This window comes from Gossypium hirsutum, chromosome A13, assembly GCF_007990345.1.
Source record: "Gossypium hirsutum isolate 1008001.06 chromosome A13, Gossypium_hirsutum_v2.1, whole genome shotgun sequence".
NCBI classification, from domain to species: Eukaryota; Viridiplantae; Streptophyta; class Magnoliopsida; order Malvales; family Malvaceae; genus Gossypium; species Gossypium hirsutum.
In genome coordinates, this window is record NC_053436.1 from 80,954,622 (window position 1) to 80,974,781 (window position 20,160).

Below are 20,160 nucleotides of genomic sequence, written 5' to 3' on the forward strand. Positions count from 1 at the left end.
TAATTAAAATTCATTTACTTTTCTTAAACAATATTTTAATTACTCCAACAAGATCATCACCGGAAATGGCATCCAAACACCTAGGATATTAGTTATAGTGAAAAGACTATTTACTATAGCTGTAAGACTAGAAGTATATAATAAGCTACCAGACTACAAAAGAAGCTGCCCATTTAATGAATCCAAACTACATTACCAGGAAGAAAAATCCCACCAACTCAACCTGCTTGCTCTCTGTCCTTCCTACCTTTTACTTTCTACTCGACAGTCTTATTTCAAGGTTCAATCACGAACAGAGGCTGTAAAGATGACAAAAAAGAATGTCTGAGCAACAGAAAACCAAAACAAAAAGGAAAAAAACACAATCAAATTTACTTCAAATCCACAATTCAATACCCATCCATCCATCCATATACATTATTTTGGAATCAAGGTAGCAAAGAATACTCACCGTATCAACGCTGACTGCTTTGCCATCTTCTACAAGGATCTCGACTATGGTTCCTGATTGATCAGCCTATTGAAACAATGATTTTTCATCTACAGTTAGCCACATAAGAGACAGTTTGACAATTTCAATAAACTATGGATGCAACAAAACAGCATCTTGATTAAGGGCAGTACAACAGATTACAGTGATACTGCAACTTCCAAGTGCAATAATTATGGGTGGTAATCATTCATTGGCCAAACAAACTAAAATGCAGCTATCAGGTTGGTTGTTGAGAATGCTCCAAGAGGAAGAACTAATATGGAATCTATGCATTCCACCAGCTGAATTTCAGTTTGCCTAAATGTGCTGCATTATAACCAGCTAGTTTAAGCCAATCACCACATATTTCCCAATAAATTATATGAAAGAAAACATGGAAGTATATCCTATGAAACTTAAACACCGCTATCCATCATAAAGAACTTGACCATAGATTTTACCTTTGATAGGAAATTTAATATTAAGTCTCTTTAAGGTTAAAGTTTAATCAAGGAAGCATGACAATCAAAAAATGGAAAACTAACTGGCCATCTAATTGAAACCTGCAGCAGAGTATCCTCATAACCAAAAAGTACCAGTCAAGCTTGCTTTGGTTTCTGCTCAGCATTGACCTTAGGGCCTTACACATTCAAGAATCCTAAAGATCTTAAAAGCAAAACTCTTGAGCCAACTACAAGAATCTTTTCCTTCCATTCAGCCTCTGTTAAAGCATACTCTTGTCCCACACTTAAATTTCATTTCATTTTTTTTTTCCAGATACTAAAAATCGTTTTTCAACAGAAAGCATCTAAACCATGCTTATGATCAAATTCATTAAAGCATCCTTTCTACCAGTTTATATATGATTGCATCAACTTTAATTCTTTCTTCTTTTTTTTTAAAGTCATTCTCATTCTATCTTTTTTTGGGTATCTTTGCTTATATCTGTTTCAATGTTTCCATTTGGATCACAAGCTACGTGTGCACATTTTCTCCACCTACACAGCTTCCTACCATTATGCATTACTGAGGAAACAAAAGTCGTAAAAGATTTCAAGGTATCTTAAGATATTCTAGGCACTTGTAAATTTTGTCAGCCTCTTGCTGTAACCTGTTTTCTACATTTGATCAAACAGGTTTTTGTATACCAAAAATGATTGCCCTTGGAAATATCTTGATCGTCAATTTTCACTCTTCCTTCATGTGCAAGTTTATTATACTTCATTCAACATACTTCATCTTGGCAGTTTTGGATTTCTGCAAAGATTACCATTTTGTGATTATTGAGGATGAAGCTGAAGCCCATGCTTGGATAACTCGACTAAGCCATAACACCAGATTTATTGGATTTGGCTACATGAAACCCATTTTGACAAGACACATTTGCAAGAATAGGAACTAGATTGTATTAACTAAGCAATCTAGTTGTTATTCTCTTCTCATTCTCCCAATTTTCGCATTATCTTTCTATCCAAAAGCACTAGAAAACTTTCAGTGCCACTACCACATAATTTGTTAGCCACAAAAGGCACTGTTACTATTAATCTAATGGAAGTATTTAACCAATTTGTTTCTGAAAAAATATTGCAAACATTCCTTCTCACCCTTACAATGCTCTAAGCAGCAGAGGCATTGATTCTTTTGTGGAAGGGAACTGACACATTTGTCCAGCATCTTACATTAGCTGTCCTAACAACTTATATGCCCAATAAAGATATTTGTAGTCTAACTCCTATGCATATTTTATTTGGAGCACTCAAGACATAAATTAAAAGACACTTCAAGTCTCCAAGAGCTTCGGGCTTTATCTCAAACTTTAGATTCATGATTCAGTGTTCAGACTTAAATAAGTCTATTTTATTCTATATTTAGGATATAGAAGTTCTAATATAATAACAAGAAAAAAAATGTCAAGAAATGTTAACATTTGTATGACAAAACCTTTATATATTTTTCCAAACAGACAGAATAAGAACTTACTTCTATTTCATTCATCAACTTCATTGCTTCAATGATGCATAACACCTGACCCTTTTGCACTTTGTCTCCAACCTACAGGGAAAGCCTTTTGCATAAGTCCAAAGAGCCAAAGAAAAGCAACTGTAGAATAAACATAATGAAAGAGCAATGAAAATCCAATAAAACCAACATGTACGGATCACCTTCACAAATGGTGGTTCACCAGGACCCGGACTTGTGTAGAATGTACCAGCCATTGGACATTTAAGAGGTGGAAGCAAAGATTTGGCTGACTTGGGAGCTGGAAAAGATGGTGGAGTTGCAACAGCAGGTGCTTGACCAGAAGTTGTAGGGGCAGAGGCAGGGGCAGTTTGGGTTGGAGGCCCTACTGGTGGTAGAGAGGATGCTTGCGACATAGCAACAGGGGCTGCAGAGGGTGGTTGGGGCAAGGCCACATTTTTGCAAATTATCAGTTCACAGTCAAGTTGTTTAAGCTGCAACTCTACAATATCTCTCGAATCAACTAGCCTAGAAGAAAACAGATAAAAAACATCAACTTGATCAAACTTAGGGGGAATGAAAAACAACACTAAGGATATGGTTGGTTGAGTGAAAAAGTGGTAGGAGGGAGTGGAAAAGTGGAAAAAAAATAAAATTTGAGTGTGCTTGGTAAAAAAGAAAAATGAGAGGAAAGAAAACAAGAAAGACAATCATTTTCCATCCTAATGCATAAAAACAAATCATTCCAATTTGGAATGACAGAAAGAAAATGAGAGAGAGATAAATTAGTTCAAAATTATGCATTTTTCAAAAGTTCCATTTTCTTTCCTTTTATTTTCAACTCTACCAAGCAATGTATGGAAAGAAAATTACTTTTTCTTTTAATTTTTCCATCCTTCCTACCAAGCACAACACGAAAAGAAAAATCATATTTTCTATCTTTTGTCTTTTACTCTTTCAATTTTCCATCCTTGCAATTTTCTTTCCACTCTACCAAGAAAAGCCTAAACCTATCAAAGAACATCATACTTGACTAGACTTGAAACTTGATTCAGGAACTCTGAGATTGATTCTTCTGTGGCCAAAGCTGGAGGAGAGACATTACTTGATGGCTTAGCATCCTGTGGTTCTGGTGTGGATGACCCTGAATTGACTGGAGGGATAGTAGAATCATTTGATGATCCATCTACAGAAATCTTTAAGGCAACAGATGATCCCAAAGCATGTCCAGGAAGGGAGGAAAATTTGAAAACAGATCCTCTAGCCAAAATCATTTAAAGAAGCTTACCTCATTCAATTGGGCCTTCACCACTGCAGAATCATTCTGACCAGTCTGCAAACTCTGCAGCTAATAAACCAGTAAAATTTTAGTCCAACATAGAAAAACAGAATTTAAAAAGCACTCAACAGAAAAACATAAAGTTTCAGCCGTTTTTTTTTAATATATCTATATCACTATATGAGTAGGCAAATTCAACAAGAAAGAAAGTTTTAAGTCGGTACAAAGAAAAAGAAATCCAATTTCAACCATTAATGAGGCTCTCACTTCCAATATTATATTGCATGTAACATGTCCATAATACAACCAACTGCTTATTTCCAAATAACTCAATTACTTAGAAGCTAGAAAGGAGAGAGAAAATAATAATTTTAGACTTGTGAAAACTTCAACCACATCTTATTTGCATGCAATTCAGAACTCTGGCAACCATATTAGTCAACCATAAGCTAAGTGCATGTTTTTTCTTCACATTATTTAGCAGACCATGTCATTATGTGAAATCACCAGTAAGGGAGTGAATTTGATTGTGTTCTTGAAAGCATTAAATGCATCATAAATGTATATCATTTAACTTCACACCATTATGAACGATACTGGCACGAAGTCAACAATAGGGTAAAGGTGAAAGTTTATTATATATTTCCCTGCTAGTCCTCCAAACAAAACTATCCTCCTCTGAAGATTTACCTCTGACTATGCAAATAATATCAACTGTATACAATTCAAATTAATTGCAGTTTTCCTTGTTACCTTTCTCTTACGTATGAGTATATTAAAAATTTTCATCTAATAATAACTATAACTACACTAACCTATAATTTATAATCATCCCAACTGTCCTTCTGCCTTCACTCCAAATGACAGCATTACCATTTTTAGTCTCTTTTTTTTGGCAGCTATGAACTTCTTAAATCCATGTATCTTCTAAAGTTTCAACTTAAAATTTAATTTTCAAGCACCTCTCGCTCACAATCTATCAAAACATATAAAACATAAACAACTTTAATCATTTTGACCTCATCCATTTTGCGTATTATATTTTGAGAGTTAATGCTCATGCAGAAGACAGATTTCTGATATGTCTGTTCCAAACCACAAAAAATTCTTAGGCAAATACATATGCAGAGTGTCATTCAGAAAAAGACCAGCTTAAGTTTAGCCAACTAAGCTAATGGAATTATGTTGATAATGTAAATGGTGAGATATAAATTCAATAACAAACTTAACTCTTCCTTCAGGAAGAGGATTAACTACTTTCTTAGAGAAATCATACATATAATCCAATTTTTATAATAGATCTTAAAACAAAACAACAATTAGTAAACTTCTCAAATTCTGTGCATAATATATGGTAACTAGAAGCACAATTTACCTGGTATAATAGATAAAATATGAATTCTATGACGAACCCCATCAAATGTCTTTTATAACGAAAGGATTAAAGCACTATTACATTTGAATGTCAAGAATTGATTACAGAATACATGGCAATAGCTTTTTAATATCTCTAACTGGCCTACTGAATTTGTTTATACTGCTAAATAACAACCCAGTAAATAGAACATTGATTCTAAAGGGGCAGGCCATTTCCAAGAACAAGCTGCATGACCTTATTTTTTATTGTCACTAGCACCTAAAGAACATTATACTCTCTATTAGTAATTTCTGTTACTGCATGGTTTTCTAAAACAGATTACAAAACATTGTACCCTAGCAATGGGATTTAGCACTTAACATATTATGAAGATTTTGATCGAACTTCCATCTAAGGAAAACAAAAAATTAAAAATGCTTTTAGAACTAATAGTAGCTATAACTAAGAAGGCAATGGAGCTGATTTCTCAGCCACTGGAACAAATTTTGCTATGAACATTCTTGACCAGTGGATCCTACTAAACGAGCAAATCTCCAATACTATAGAACATTCTTTTTCTTAGGAAAAATCTGGTTTTAGTCCTCTGGAATTTCCGCACATGATACCTTAGTGCTTAAAGAGGAGTTATGTACTGATTACTGTGCTTGATTTGTAAAATATCAGTCTCCCTGAAGCACCAAAGCCAGTTGCATATCTGTAAATGGTCACCATCAGTGTTCCTTAAAGCAACATAACTAATTTCCAATCTGTATTTAGTTTCATATAGACTCTTACAAAATGTATTTAGCTTAAATTACAATTAATTATAACTGAAACTAACAAGTTGAATTATCCCCAAAAAGGAGAGAGAAAGAAAAAGAAACTAACAAATTAATCTTTCTTAAGTATGATATATGAGATAATAATAAAGTTACTTATTTTTATGGTTGTAAATATCATGGTCCAGAGGTTTACCCTAAAAGATTATCAGTAGAACAAAAATCTTTCACCTGCTCTACTGAATACTGATTCATAAGATTCTTCTGTTACACAAAAGTGTATATTCAACCCAGTGTAAAAAGCTACAGTTCTAGCACCGCATACTTATTGTTTCACCAATCAAGCTGTCTGGAGAGACGTGAAAAAATAAAAAAGCATGGCCATCAGTTCAAGTTGTTTGCTCTTGATGACAGAAAGGCCAGACCATGCTGCAAAGGGATGCTATTACTTTTTGTGGTACGAATATTTACAAATCAGAAAAAGGAACTAAAAAGTTTTTTTCATTTCCTTCCCACCTTCCTATCCATTTAGATTATTGGATAAACTACTTTTTGATTTCTATCATGGAAGAATGAAAGAGAAATGAAATGAGAAACGGAAAATTCTATTTAATTACAAACTCAAAGGAACAAGCATTCCATCTTTTATTTTATTTTTTTCTTATTGATATTTGCTTTTACTTTTCCAAAAGTCGCTGAAAGAAAATTCACATTGGATTTAAACAAGGAGATAGCCAAAATTTCACATACATAAAAACATTTTTCTATTTCAAAACAGTATTACATTGTGATTCCTCAAAGTTATATTCAATTCAAATAATAACAACCAGAGCCTAAATTATGAGGGCATTATGCAAATAAAACCGCATCTGGCACATTTCTGTCTGCTACTAATTTTATAAGCAAAAAAACACAAATGCTGAAGCTTAACATTGATCACGCAATGTATATCTCAAAGGTACACTCCAATTCTCACAAAATTAAACGTAGCAACAGAAGAGAAAATTTCTAATAAAAGATTCAAAGAATAAATCTGTTGTATATAAATCCGTTGTTAGAGAGAGAGAGAGAGAGACGGTTACCTTGGAGAAGAATCGGAGGTTTGGCCTCGAAGAGAAGCGAAAAGAGACCTTGGAGAGCGAAAGGAAAGGCAAGGTGGCGGTAGTTTTAACGACGGAAGAGAGGGAAGCGGAGGGTGGAGTTGAGAGTGAAGAAGCCATGTATTATTTGAAGAGACAGAGGAAAAGAAATGCAGCTGGATTTGGCAGGAGAAGAAGGCAAGAGAAAGGAAGTGGAATGAGGAAGAAGATTTAAAAGGTAGGATTTAGGGGAATCCCTGGACTGGACTGGACAAGAAGGAGAGGGGGAGAAAGTGGATGAGCTGAAGTTTCTAGGCCTTAGGGGGTGAAAATGGAAAAATCGAAACGTACGAGCTTTGGGATGGTCTTCAATGACGGGTTGGTTTCTAGTAAAGGGTAAATTACACTATTAGTCACCCAATTTTGGGTAGTTGACAAAATAGTCACTTAGGTTTCATTTCAGTCACTTAACTTTCAAAAAGTTACAAAATAATCACTAACGTTATAAAAAAATAACAAAATAGTCACTGATTAATAGTTTCTGTTAAGGTGTTAACAGGACCGCTGGCATAGCAAGTTAACTTGCCACGTTGGTGAAACGGCTGATGGGTCTTGGGTTGGGGCAGGTTTAGGGAAAAAATTTAAAGGGTTATGGGTTTAGGGATAAAAAATTAGAAACATATTAGGATTAAGGGGATTTGGGGGAAAAAAAAGGAAAATTGATTTGGGGAAATTTCTATTGTGATTTGGGGTTTTTTAAGGTTGAAATTGATTCGAGAATCAATTAAGAAGGGTTTAAGGTTAGAAATCGATTCAATAATCGATTAATAGGGTATGATTGGTCTTTTTTGTTTGGGAGAAAAGAAAACTAAACCAGAAACTAGAAACCATTCAGTGTTTTTGATTATCAGCGATAATGGGCAATAAAGGAGAAGCTACCAATGTTGTTATATCCACTTTAACGGGTAAGTTGTTGCATTAAGTTTTTTATTTTTTGGATTTCAACGTTTTTATTTCGATTTAGGGTTATTTAGGGTTATTTCGATTTCAATTTTAATTTTGATTCTAATTTTGATTTTGATTTTGATTTCAATTATGAAATACTCACTGATTCTGATTTTGATTTTGATTTCAATTTCGATTTCGATCTTGATTTAGATTTTAATTTAGATTTCAATTTGGATTTCAGTTTGGTTATTAAAGTGTATGACATATAATGTGTATTGTATGCCATGTACATTATGTTTATTGTTTGTATCTGCCATTGTATGAATGCCATTATCAAACTGATGTTTATTGTGTATATCTGCCATTGTTTGTATCCAAGCTGATATATTGTATGTGGTAATATCAAAATTTGTTATTTACCTTCTTTATTGTACTGGTTATTGTCTATTATTGTCTGCCATGTGCATGAAAAAAATGGTTGTGTTTGTATTAAATTATTTTTGTATTGGTTGTTGTCTGCCATGTGCATGACAGAAATGGTTGTGTTTGTATTAAATTACTGGGTACTTTGTATGGTTATTGTCTGACAAAAATGGTTAAAGTGTTTGCCTATGTTGTCTGCCTTTATTGATGAGTAATTTGTTTGACATGTGACACCCCTAATGTGACCCTAGTCGAGAAGTGGTTTCAGGACCACAAAACCGAGTCATAAAAATAATTAACCGTCATATTTGATGCTTATTATATGTATATATGCATGTGTGAAAATTTCATATTTGAATTTTGTTAATTGTAAGTGAATTTTGTTAAATAGGACTTATGTGAGAAAGTTTAGAAATGTGCTAGGCAAATGTAAAGTGGCCTATTAATGAATGTTATAAAAATGAAGGGTTTGCATGTCAAATTACCCAAAATTTGAGCTAGTGACCGGCCATGCTATGGGGTAAAACATATTATAAACCTTTTGTGTTAATATGTTGTGGGAAGAATAATAAAAAAATGAGGGGAGTGGGAGGAGAAACCAAAGTTGTTTCATCCTTGCTCCCCCATTTTGCCGTGACTTGAGGAAGGAAGAAGAGAGGAGTTCTCTTGCTTCATGTTTGGCTTGGAGGAGGTTTGGAAGAGGTAAGTCCCTTGAAATTCTTGGAAAATTATGTATAAAGAAGGTGGTTAGTTCAAGTTCTAATCATTCAATGGGTTGTTTATTTTGTTAAGTTTGGTTTCAAGGTTTGATCAAATTATGGTTATATTTGACATGGTTGGTTTATTTTGTTATGCTTGTTATATGATAGGTATGATTTGTGTTTTGGTGATGTGTTTGTGATATTGATTATATGATTCGAAAATGAGATATGTTAATGATGAAATATAATCGGCCATGGAAGTAGCTCATTTTGGAAGTATGATTTGTGGTATATTTTTTTTTGTGGTTGATTATAAAATTTGGTTTAAGTGAGGTAATTGGTAAAAGATGTGTTTATGATATAATACATATGCTTTCATAAGCTAAGTTATGTATATGTGATATCTTGCATATTGGTTGTTAAGGTAAGGTTTGAGATATTAACGTATGAATATGTTTTGTATACTATTTGATGTTCATTTAGGTACGGTTATAAATGATGCAATTAGTTTTGATTTAAATTGTGAAATTGGTTGAATTATTAAAGAATAAATTTTATGACCGAATATATGGTTAAAAGGTTGGCCATGCATATGTATTTTGGAAATGGTAAAGGGTTGTATATTTATATTTGGCTATCAATTGGTAAAATATGTTTTTACATGCCTATGATATGTTTTGTTTGTGGTTCGGCAACTAATGGTTAAGTTGTTAAGTTACATGCTTGAGTTTAAAATGTGCCTTATATGTGGTTTATGAATTTGGTAAATGATAGATTGATATTTTGGATATTTCATTAGTCAAGTGATATTGTAACTATGGTATGATTTGATTCGGCACTTATGTGTAAAATTGGTAGTTATTATTTTGGTAAAATGTGCAAAATTTGGTAAGACCAAATTTTATACTTAAGCTTAAGTGAAGTTGTTAATGCTGTATATATATATATATCAACGATTAATAAATCATGTGGTTTGGCTTGACTTAGTAAATAGTGAAGAAATGCATATTTATACATAGTGTTTATGAAAGGTAGTTTTATAAATGTGATATGAGTATTTTGTTTGTAAAATGAGTAGTAAATATGTTAAGAATGGTTCTAAAATGTATATGGATGCCGTGTGATTGTGTTTGATTGGGAAGTAAATTGTTTGATTTAGCTCAAGAGCCTAGAGGATCAAAGTCGGATAAGGGAAAAGAGAAAGTAAACGAATAGCCGTGGATATCTAGTCGTCGACCACTTCCGAGGTAAGTTTTAAGTGATTAAACGTTGAGTAAATTCAATCATAATAGGACATGATGAGTTGATTTAATAAGATATGATGTGGCCATGTTATGTTCTAAGCTCAAATGGTAAGTTCTTAAGTGTTTGAGCTTGGGAATTTAAGTGTAATTTGAAATAGTCTACTTAGGACAGCAGCAGTAACGTGACTTTAGAAAATCACCATAAATTTATGGACTTGAATTAGAGGCTGAATAAAACATGAAATTAAAGCTTAATGAGTCTAGTTTCTTATAAAAGAAACCGTGTAAGCAAAGGAATTTCCAATAATGAGATATTTAAAGTTGTGTGAGACAGTGCAGAATGACACTGTAATCCTCTGTTCTGTTTTTAGAAAATCATTATAAATTGTAAAAAAAATTTTAAAAGACACAATTTATATTCTAGATGCCTTAGTAAGTCTAGTTTCAAATGAAATAAACTAGAACATATTTTTAATTTTGTACAATGAGAAATTTTATTCGTAGTGAAGAGTGGTCAGCATAGTCAAACAGTGAAATAGTGGAAACTTGAAGAAAAATCTGGCATTGATTGGCCAAACCAAAAATTCTGAAAATTTGTTGGATAAAATATGTATGAGTCTATTTTCAGGGAAAATTAACGGCACTTCATTTGGAGTTTCGTAGCTCCATTTACGAATAATTTAATGACTGTTGCTCAGGAAAAACAGCTTGTGCTGAATTTGTGATTATGTTGTAAACCTTAATAAAACTATTTGAGTTGCTTATAAGCTATCGATTAAATATTGGTAATCAAAGTACCAAATCCGTATTAAAGTGAAGCTATAAGTCGTAAATGACTAGTATACCTAGTCAATTTTGTTATGATGAAATTGATGTACAAGGTGTGTATATGTGATAAGGCCTAATGGCCGATGTGATGAATGTGAAAGTGTATATATGTGATAAGGCCAAATGGCCAATGTGATGAATGTGAAAGTGTGTATATGTGATAAGGCCTAATGGCCGATGTGATGAATGTGAAAGTGTATATATGTGATAAGGCCGAATGGCCAATGTGATGAATGTGAAAGTGTATATATGTGATAAGGCTGAGTGGCCAACGTGATGAATGTGAAAGTGTATATATGTGATAAGGCCGAGTGGCCAACATGATGAATGTGAAAGTGTATATATGTGATAAGGCCGAATGGCCAATGTGATGAATGTGAAAGTGTGTATATGTGATAAGGCCTAATGGCCGATGTGATGAATGTGAAAGTGTATATATGTGATAAGGCTGAATGACCAATGTGATGAATGTGAAAGTGTATATATGTGATAAGGCCGAGTGGCCAACGTGATGAATGTGAAAGTGTATATATGTGATAAGGCTGAGTGGCCAACGTGATGAATGTGAAAGTGTATATATGTGATAAGGCCGAGTGGCCAATGTGATGAATGTGAAAGTGTATATATGAGATAAGACCTAATGGCCGATGTGATGGATGTGAAGGTGTATATATGTGATAAGGCCGAATGGCCAATGTGATGGATATGAAAGTGTATAAATGTGATAAGTCTCGAAGGGCATTTGTGTCAGTACTATATCCGGGTTAAAACCCCGCAGGCTTTATACGAGAATATTATCCTGATTAATGTCCGTAGGCTTCATGCTCGTACTATATCCGAGCTTTAAAGACCCGACGGCTAAATGCTAGGATTCAAGTAAGACTTTGGTATTGAGTATCTGCAATAAGTTACCATCAAATAAGTATTATGTATTTAAGATGTTCAGGTACGTATTACTTACTCATCGGTGGAGTGATTCCGAGGTGAATTATCAGTATCAAAGAGGTAGGTAAATGTGATTAATATTATAACTCCAAATATGAGAATGATCTAATTGGTAATGGTATGCTTGTATAATGAAGTATGTGATGAAATGTTCTTATGTATTAGTGCATATTCTGCCCAAAAGCCTTATGATTTGAGTATGGTTTGGGTTCAGCTAGATGTGCCAGTACAAGGTAAGGATTATGTTTTCTAAGCTTACGTATATGTTATAAGGAATATGTTTGGTTCTTTATGTGCCTACGGTAATTTAGTACTTGTCATGTTGAAATACTTAAAAATATGGATGTGATTATGAACAAGTGGAAAGGATTATTGAAAGTTGAAAATTGATGAAGAATGTGCTTTGGAAATATTTGACCATCTAGGTCATTATCATTCGAAAGTATATATGTGACAGCCAAGTGATGCGTTTATTGATATTATAGTTCGAGATGAAGCTCTAGATTAACTTCATCGAACAGTTGAAATGAATGACCAATGATAGTGAATGAGAACACTTTGTTTTGCTTAAAACTTACTAAGCTTACAAAAGCTTACTCTGTTCGATCATGTTTTGGTTTATAGGTTGTGGATTCTGACTACCAGTTCGGGGATCATCAGCACTTCGTCACACTATCTACCATTACGGCAACTATGTAATTAGACTTAGCTTATGGCATGTATAGGATAGACAATATAGTAGAATGATATTTTGACTATTGTATATAAGCCATATGAAAATGGCATCTTTTGGATGTTTACTTATAGAAGTTTACATTTTATCCCTGGCTGTGTTTAGTGTTTATCCAAAAAAAGTTTAATTGATGACAATTTTAATGAGAATTAAGAAGAAATATATGGTAGTGATGTGTCTGGTAGTGATGTATCTAGTAGTGATGCATTTGAAAGTGATGTGTCTAATAAGATAAGAGTTAATTTAGTTGGTTTAAAGATGCATGGTATAGAAATAGATGAACTGTGTGATAATGATGATTCTGGTAGGTTAGATAGTTCACATATATTTGACTCAGATGGCCAAAATTAGCCTGAGTTCAACTTAGAGAATGACATGAGTAATCTTAAACTTAAGGTTGGAATGTCATTTAAGTTTAAAGACAGTCTAAAAGAAGCTGCCAAGCAGTATGGTAGGTTGAATAGTTATTTTATTAAGTTTCTCAAAAATTATTTAAAAATGTTAAAGGTAGTCTGCAGTGAAAAATGTTTTTGGTTCATATGGGCTTCTAGGCTAAACCCTAATAAACCTTCTGACCAGACTTGGCAAACAGGAATGTAACCTCAGCTTGGGTAGGTGAACATTATAAAGAAAAATTCATTATTGATCATGATTATTCTTTGAAATCATTACAACAAGACATCAAAAGAGATTTGTGTTGTATAGTCACACTAACCAAATGTAGAAGCGCTAAACTTAGGGCATTAAAATTAATTGAAGGAGCTCATAAGGCTCAATATGAGAAGATTTATGAGTATTTGTTGGAGGTTAGGACCCAAAATGAGGGAACAACAACAATTTGTTATCTGGATAACAGGTTGTTTCAAAGGATGTATGTCTGTTTGCAGGCATGCAAAGATGGCTATAGGGCTGGTTCTAGGAGGATAGTAGGTTTAGATGGATGTTTCTTGAAGGGCTACTATGGTGGCTACTTGCTTGTAGCTGTTGGGATAGATGCAAATAATAGCATCTATCCTCTTGCATATGCTGCTGTCAAAAGTGAAAACCAAGCATCATGGCTTTGGTTCTTGGAGTTGCTTGCAATAGGCTTGGAAATTGTAAGCTTGTACCAGATATCTTTCATATCTAACAAACAAAAGGTAAAATTTCATTTATTTATTTATTATGTTGTTTCTATTTAGGGTTTAGGGTTTAGGGTTTGTCAAAGAATTAAATTGTATTTGTTCTAATTGCAGGGACTTTTAGAAGCAATATGTATGTTGCTTCCTAATATAGAAACAAGACACTATGTTAGACATCTATATGCCAATTTCAAGAAGGGTGGTTTCTGAACAAAGAAATTGAAAGATTTGCTTTGGAAAGCTGCCAGAACAAGCACTATAAGGGATTTTGAGGATGTCATGGATCAACTGAGGAAAACCAATCAGCATGCTTATGATTGGTTGAAGGAAAAGAACCCTACTCACTGGTCAATGTCTCACTTCTCAATTAGGAGCCATTTTGACATGTTGGTGAATAATCTTTCTGAATCCTTTAACAAGGTAAACCCCTATGTTTTATGTTTCTTACTAATCATTAATAATTCGCTAATAATTTATGTTGTTTACTAACAAATGATAGTGGAAACAAGAGGGAAACCTATTCTGACCATGATGGAAACAATAAGGACCAAGATTATATTGCTTATTATCAAGAAGAAAGAAGAAGCTAACAAATGGAAAGGAATGTTGTGTCCAAAGATCAAGAAAAAGTTGGATGTAAATATAAAAGATTCATTCAGGTAAAGTTACCATTTTTAATCTTTCTGATGCCTTTATTCTGACTTCATGTTGCTGGTCACATGCTGTTTTAGTGAGTGTTTTTTAATATGCATGCAGTGATTGTTAATGTGTTGACTATTTTTTAATATGCATGCAGTGAGTATTTTTTAATAATATGCATGTAGTGACTGTTTTCTAGGGGTATGTGTGTATGTATCATTGTTGGTGGGACTGCCTAGACCACATTGTTTTAGTGATTACTTTTTAACCAAGCATGGTAACCGTTTTTTAGGTGTGTTCCATCACATACTGGTGGGGACAAGTATTAGGTTGAATGTGGTCCAGGCAGCTAGCATGTAGTGGACTTAGTTGAGAATTCCTGCTCCTATAGGAATTAGGATCTCACTGGCATCCCTTGCATGTAGGCTTTGGCTGTCACTCATCTAAAAGATGAGTTTCCAGAGACCTATGTAAAAACTTGGTACACTAAGCAAACCCAGCTTTAAATTTATTCCAACTTTATAAGTCCAGTAAGGGGTCCTAAACAATAGGCCTTTTTGTCAAACATGCTGCCAATACTGCCTCTTACACTAAGAAGGCCACCTAGCAGACCTACTAAGGTGAGACGGATAGAACCTGATGAACCACAAACAATAAAAAGGTTGAGCAAAAGAGGGGTGGACATAAGGTGTAGTAAATGCAAAAGAATAGGCTACAATAAGGGGAGTTTTAAAGGGGAAGTTGACCAAAACATTTCAGTAAGTCATTTGCCTTAAGTTAAGTTATAGTATACTTCTATTTATGAATTTTTTGACAGATTTCACTTGTTCCTGTAGGTCAAAAGAGATAAAGTTGGTGTCCCAACTCAGCAAGAAGCTACCCCAAATCAGTAAGAGAGTAACCCAACTCAACAGGTTGCCCTAACTTAGTTACAAACTGCCCCAACTCATTAACAAGCTGCCCTAAGAGACAAGCTCCCATTCAAGAGAAAACCAACCACTATTAGATGGATGCCTCCTACTCAAGAGTCATCCATGATAGACCATTGATGATGATGTGAACGGACCTTATTTTGTTAACTTTTTGAAATTGTGTAAATTTACCTGCTATTGATTTATTAACTTAGGCAAATATTTTTTGTAAATTTGCCCATGATTGTTACTGTTGATAAACTTAGGCATATAGTCATTGCAATTTTTTATAAATTTCCCTACAATTCACATCTGTTAAATTGTGTTAAATTGTATGAAAATTTGGCAATATTTTGCCCCTCATTTATTTTGTAAACAATTTGGCGTTTTAGCCTTAATATATGAGCATTGATCCATGCTATTTGTGTTATCTCTTCTCTTCTAACATATGAGTATTGAAAAAAAAATGTGTGAGAATTGAGAAATACAAATGTTCTTTTTCCATCTGTTATCTTTTTCTGATATATGACTATTGAGAAATACAATTGAAATGAAGATTAAACATTTTTTTCTCATTGTTGTAAGCAACAAAAATATTACAAAACAATTTGTAATCAACAAAAATATCCCATTTCAAGTATTTGTAAACAACATGATTTCGTTAGCCATGTAAAACAACATAAGAAACAATATACCAGTAGCCATATATAACAACATAAGAAACAATATACCAGCAACAATATTACAAAACATAAACTGGTTTTCAATGCTAACAACAACAACAACATAAGCTAATTTTTAAGGTTTAAAAAACAACAAAACAGTTACAAATACAAGCACTAAAAACCATGTTCTCCTCTCCCTCCTCCTTGCATCCTCCAATGTCCTCACTTTTCTCAGAAGACCGAACAACACAATTCGTGAACCGGGCGTCAATGGTGGAAGAACTAGCTGAAAAACTGACATGGTTTTCGAAATCCACTGCCAAATTTCTTACACTTAAAAAACCTCCTACATGGGTTGTCATTAGACCAAGATGTGTTTAATTTGGCTGGGTTTCCACAATAGCACACCGAAATCACTTCAGGCATATCTATTTTTCCTCTTCTCCTTTTTCTTATTCTTCTTCTTATCATCTTCATCTTCTTTTTATTTTTCTCTAACCCTAAAATATTACTAGTAGGATTGTTAAAGTAAGAGTAACTGGCCAGCTGGACTATTTTTTAACACCAATGACACCGTCACCTACCATGTCACTTTGCCGTGACGTCTATGACAGAAAACGACAAAAAGGACTATTTTGTAACTTTTCAAAATTTGAGTGACTGAAATGAAACCTAGGTGACTGTTTTATCAGCAACCCTAAAGTTGGGTGACAGATGGTGTAATTTACCAATTACACAGTAAAACAATATGTGAACTTTTAAAAAATAACAAATTAAGTCACTAATCTTATAGAAAAGTGACAAATCAGTCATCCATTAACATTTTTTGTTATAGACCTAACAAGACAGGTGACGTTATCAATACTGATGTCAGTTAACTTGACTCATTGGACATGGATGAGTAAAAGGCTCTTCTTCTCCTAACCATCAAAAGTAAAAATTGTCAAACAAAACCTATGGTATTTTTAAGGTCGCTGACCTGTACCACTATAATAGCCGCTACCTCTACTCTGCTCTTCTTGTCACCTTTGTTTTTTCCTTTCTTTTTCTTCCTCTTCTTCTTACAATTCTTATCATTTCTCCAAGCAGCCAACAACCTAATTTCTTTTTCATTAATGCTTAATAATCATTTCTATTTTCTCTCACTTTCTTTCATTTTTCAAGCAACCAATCAAACTAAAAAAGAAAAGCATAAGAAAAATAATTAAAACAAAAGAAACTAATTAATTTATACTGAAAACAAATGAAACTCACCATCAATAGTGGTGTTCTGAGCATTATAAACAACACATCCGACTCAATGCGGATTCTGAATTGCCGGTCTAGATGACTGAGTTAGCAATGTCAACCTCTTTTAATCTTGAGGCCATAAAATTTTGAAAATCTAATGGGTGTTCTTCAATCAAAACGAAAAAAAGAAGGGGCAGAGACAACAACACCAATTAGAATTGTGGAAGAAGTCATGGGAAGAAGAAAATATTTGGAGGAAAAATGTTAATATTTCAAAGAGAGTGAGGGATTGGATTATAGTTAATAAAGGAGAGATTTTTAGATGATGCAAAATGAAAAGACGGGAAAACGTGGATGACAACCATTGGTTTCTAAGAGTGAGGGATTGGACGTAAACTCCATTTTGTCTCTTCTTCTTCTTCTTCTTCTTCTTCTACTGCCCAGTTAGGGTTCTTAAAATGAGACTGTTTAAATGACAGCAAGCACTCCAACATGACTAGTTAAATGCTAGGTCAGTTTTCCGTTACATTTGTAACGAAAAATGGTTAGTAGGACTGATTCAGTATTCTTTGAAAGTTGAGTAACTATTTTGTCATTGAGATAAAAATTGAGTGATTGTTGGTGTAATTTACCCTTTTATTTATTGTATTTTATTAGTTTTGGTGTATTGTATAATATGTGCTATCCTTTCGACACATATTTTTCATCTTTCTGTAACAGCCCGATTTTGGGCCTAGTCGGAATAGTGGTTACGGAACCACAAATTTGAGGTCTGATAAATTATTTTTAATATTATTTTATGTGTCATAGCATGATTATATAAGTGCATGAAAATTTTGGTGAATTAATTTCAGTGTTTGTGAGCTTAATTGAGAAAAATGACTAAATCGCATAAAGGGAAAAAGTTTTGTTTTGCTAGCCAAATGTGTTAAATAGATAGAGAACCATAATTGGGGGTCTTTAAAGTGCAAATAGGCCTTTAAATTATTGGTGGCCGGTCATAGAGACAAAAAGAAGAAAGTTGTCAAAGTTAGGTGAGTTTTGGTGACTAAATTGGCTAGAAATAAAATAAAATAAAGAGAGAATGATATCATCTTTTTCTCATCTTCTTCTCCACCGAAAATATAAAAAAATAGGGGGTTTTGAAAGCTCAAAAATATCAGCCACTTATATCCCTTGCAAGTAAGTGATTTAGATAGCCTTTCTTGATGATTTTTGCATTTTTAGGACCCTTGTAGCATGAGCTAGCTAATGAGGGGACTATTTTGCAAAATGGTTGAAAGTATAGGGTTTTACCATGAGAGAATTTATAATGTTTTCTGAAACTTTGTGAAATAAAATGAATCTTGGTTGATTAATAAATAACTTTTGTGAAAGAATTTTCATGAAAACATCTCAAATGAACCATTTTGTAAAGTTTATAAAATGAGTGATAAATGTGAGAAATAATTGAAATTTTGGGCTGCTTCTAGTATAAAAATAATTCGGCTAGACTTGATTAGTGAGAAAATTTGATAAAATTCGTTTTACGAGAATAGGGGCAAAATCGTAAATTTTGTGAAAGTTTAGGGGCAAAATAGTTATTTTGCCAAAGTATAAATTATGAAATGTATTGGTTAATATGATGATTAAAGTAGTAAATTTTATTATTTTAGATCAACAAAATTGAGATTCGGGCTTAAATCAGAAGGTACGAGGTTATGGACTAAAATGGAATAATTAGCCAAAATTTCATTCGAGGTAAGTCCATGTGACTAAATAAGCATGTTATCCATGTTATTGTTAATATACTTGAAATCTATCTTGCTATGATTGTATTAAATTATATGTTGATGTTTGAGTATGAGAAAGTAATGCCAAATGTTAATAACATTTATGTGATGATTGAATACATTGGAAATTGGATGGAATATGATATTCCATTGAAACGTGTAAGTTGTACGTAAGTAAGGAAAATTTATCATTTTTATGTGTTGAATGATTAATTTTGCGTAATATGATTGAAAATGCATGATGAAATTTAATGTAGTAGAGTCCCGATTGAACCGAGGAATAGATTGGATATCCATGCCGTAACATTTAGGGTGACATGTGAGCTAGTGTAAGACCATGTTGGACATGGCATCGGCCATCTTTCGTAAGCCAGTGTAAGACCATGTTGGACATGGTATTGGCGTTGACTGTGAGCCAGTGTAAGACTATGTTGGACATGGCATCGGTGTTGACTATGAGCCAGTGTAAGACCATGTTGGACATGGCATCAGTGTTGATTGTGAGCCAGTGTAAGACCATGTTTGGGACATGGCGTTGTCCACCATATGAGAGCCAGTGTAAGGCCATGTTGGATATGGCCTCGGCATTGAGACGAGAGCTAGTATAAGACCATGTCTGGGACATGGCATCGACCTCGACATGTGAGCCAGTGTAAGATCATGCCTGGGACATGGCATCGGCAATTCACCCTCTTGTGTGAGGCTTATTGGATATCCATTAGTATTTCAAAAGGGTTTACGAATTATTTTAAGGCTCATGATAATGATATGGAAGGATATAATCATGTTGTGTGTAATGCCCCAATTTTCGGGAATTCTGTGAATATTGGCAAAATTTCATGCTTTGATTTTTGTCATTTGTGAGTGAAATTATGAAATAGGTCCTATGTGAAAATGTTTGAAAATGCTATAAGCTAATTTGTAGTGGCCAAATAAATAGGAATGCAAAATAGGAGGATTTGCATGTCAAACCTCCCATTTTACATGAAGTGACCGGCCATCATGTTGTTGAAGACAATATGTGCACTTGATATCCATAATTTATGGTACAAATTGATAAAAATTGATAATAGGT

The 20,160-nt window shown here is 33.6% G+C and overlaps 1 protein-coding gene across 2 annotated transcripts; it reads right to left on the bottom strand.

Annotated features, from left to right (window-relative positions):
- LOC107895051 (biotin carboxyl carrier protein of acetyl-CoA carboxylase, chloroplastic) lies at positions 1-7,267 on the bottom strand. Of its 2 annotated transcripts, none has more exons than XM_016820250.2 (7): positions 6,929-7,267; positions 3,720-3,773; positions 3,461-3,627; positions 2,635-2,959; positions 2,453-2,524; positions 452-517; positions 1-299 (listed from the first exon to the last, which is right to left on the bottom strand). In XM_016820250.2, exons 1-7 carry the CDS (start codon positions 7,064-7,066, stop codon positions 276-278), a joined length of 846 nt encoding a protein of 281 aa, XP_016675739.1. In that variant the 5' UTR covers positions 7,067-7,267; the 3' UTR covers positions 1-275. The 2 variants fall into 2 exon arrangements, with proteins under 2 accessions (XP_016675739.1, XP_016675738.1); XM_016820249.2 differs by having other exon boundaries at positions 3,720-3,779.
- Positions 7,268-20,160: the final 12,893 nt, after the last annotated feature.

Coding starts and splice junctions, on each gene's coding strand:
- LOC107895051 (XM_016820249.2), bottom strand. CDS start 7,066: ATGGCTTCTTCACTCTCAACTCCACCCTCCGCTTCCCTCTCTTCCGTC. Junction 2,960..3,460: donor CAAGTTTCAAGTCTAGTCAA/GTATGATGTTCT, acceptor GTTTTCTTCTAG/GCTAGTTGATTCGAGAGATA. Junction 518..2,452: donor AGTTGATGAATGAAATAGAA/GTAAGTTCTTAT, acceptor TTGTTTCAATAG/GCTGATCAATCAGGAACCAT.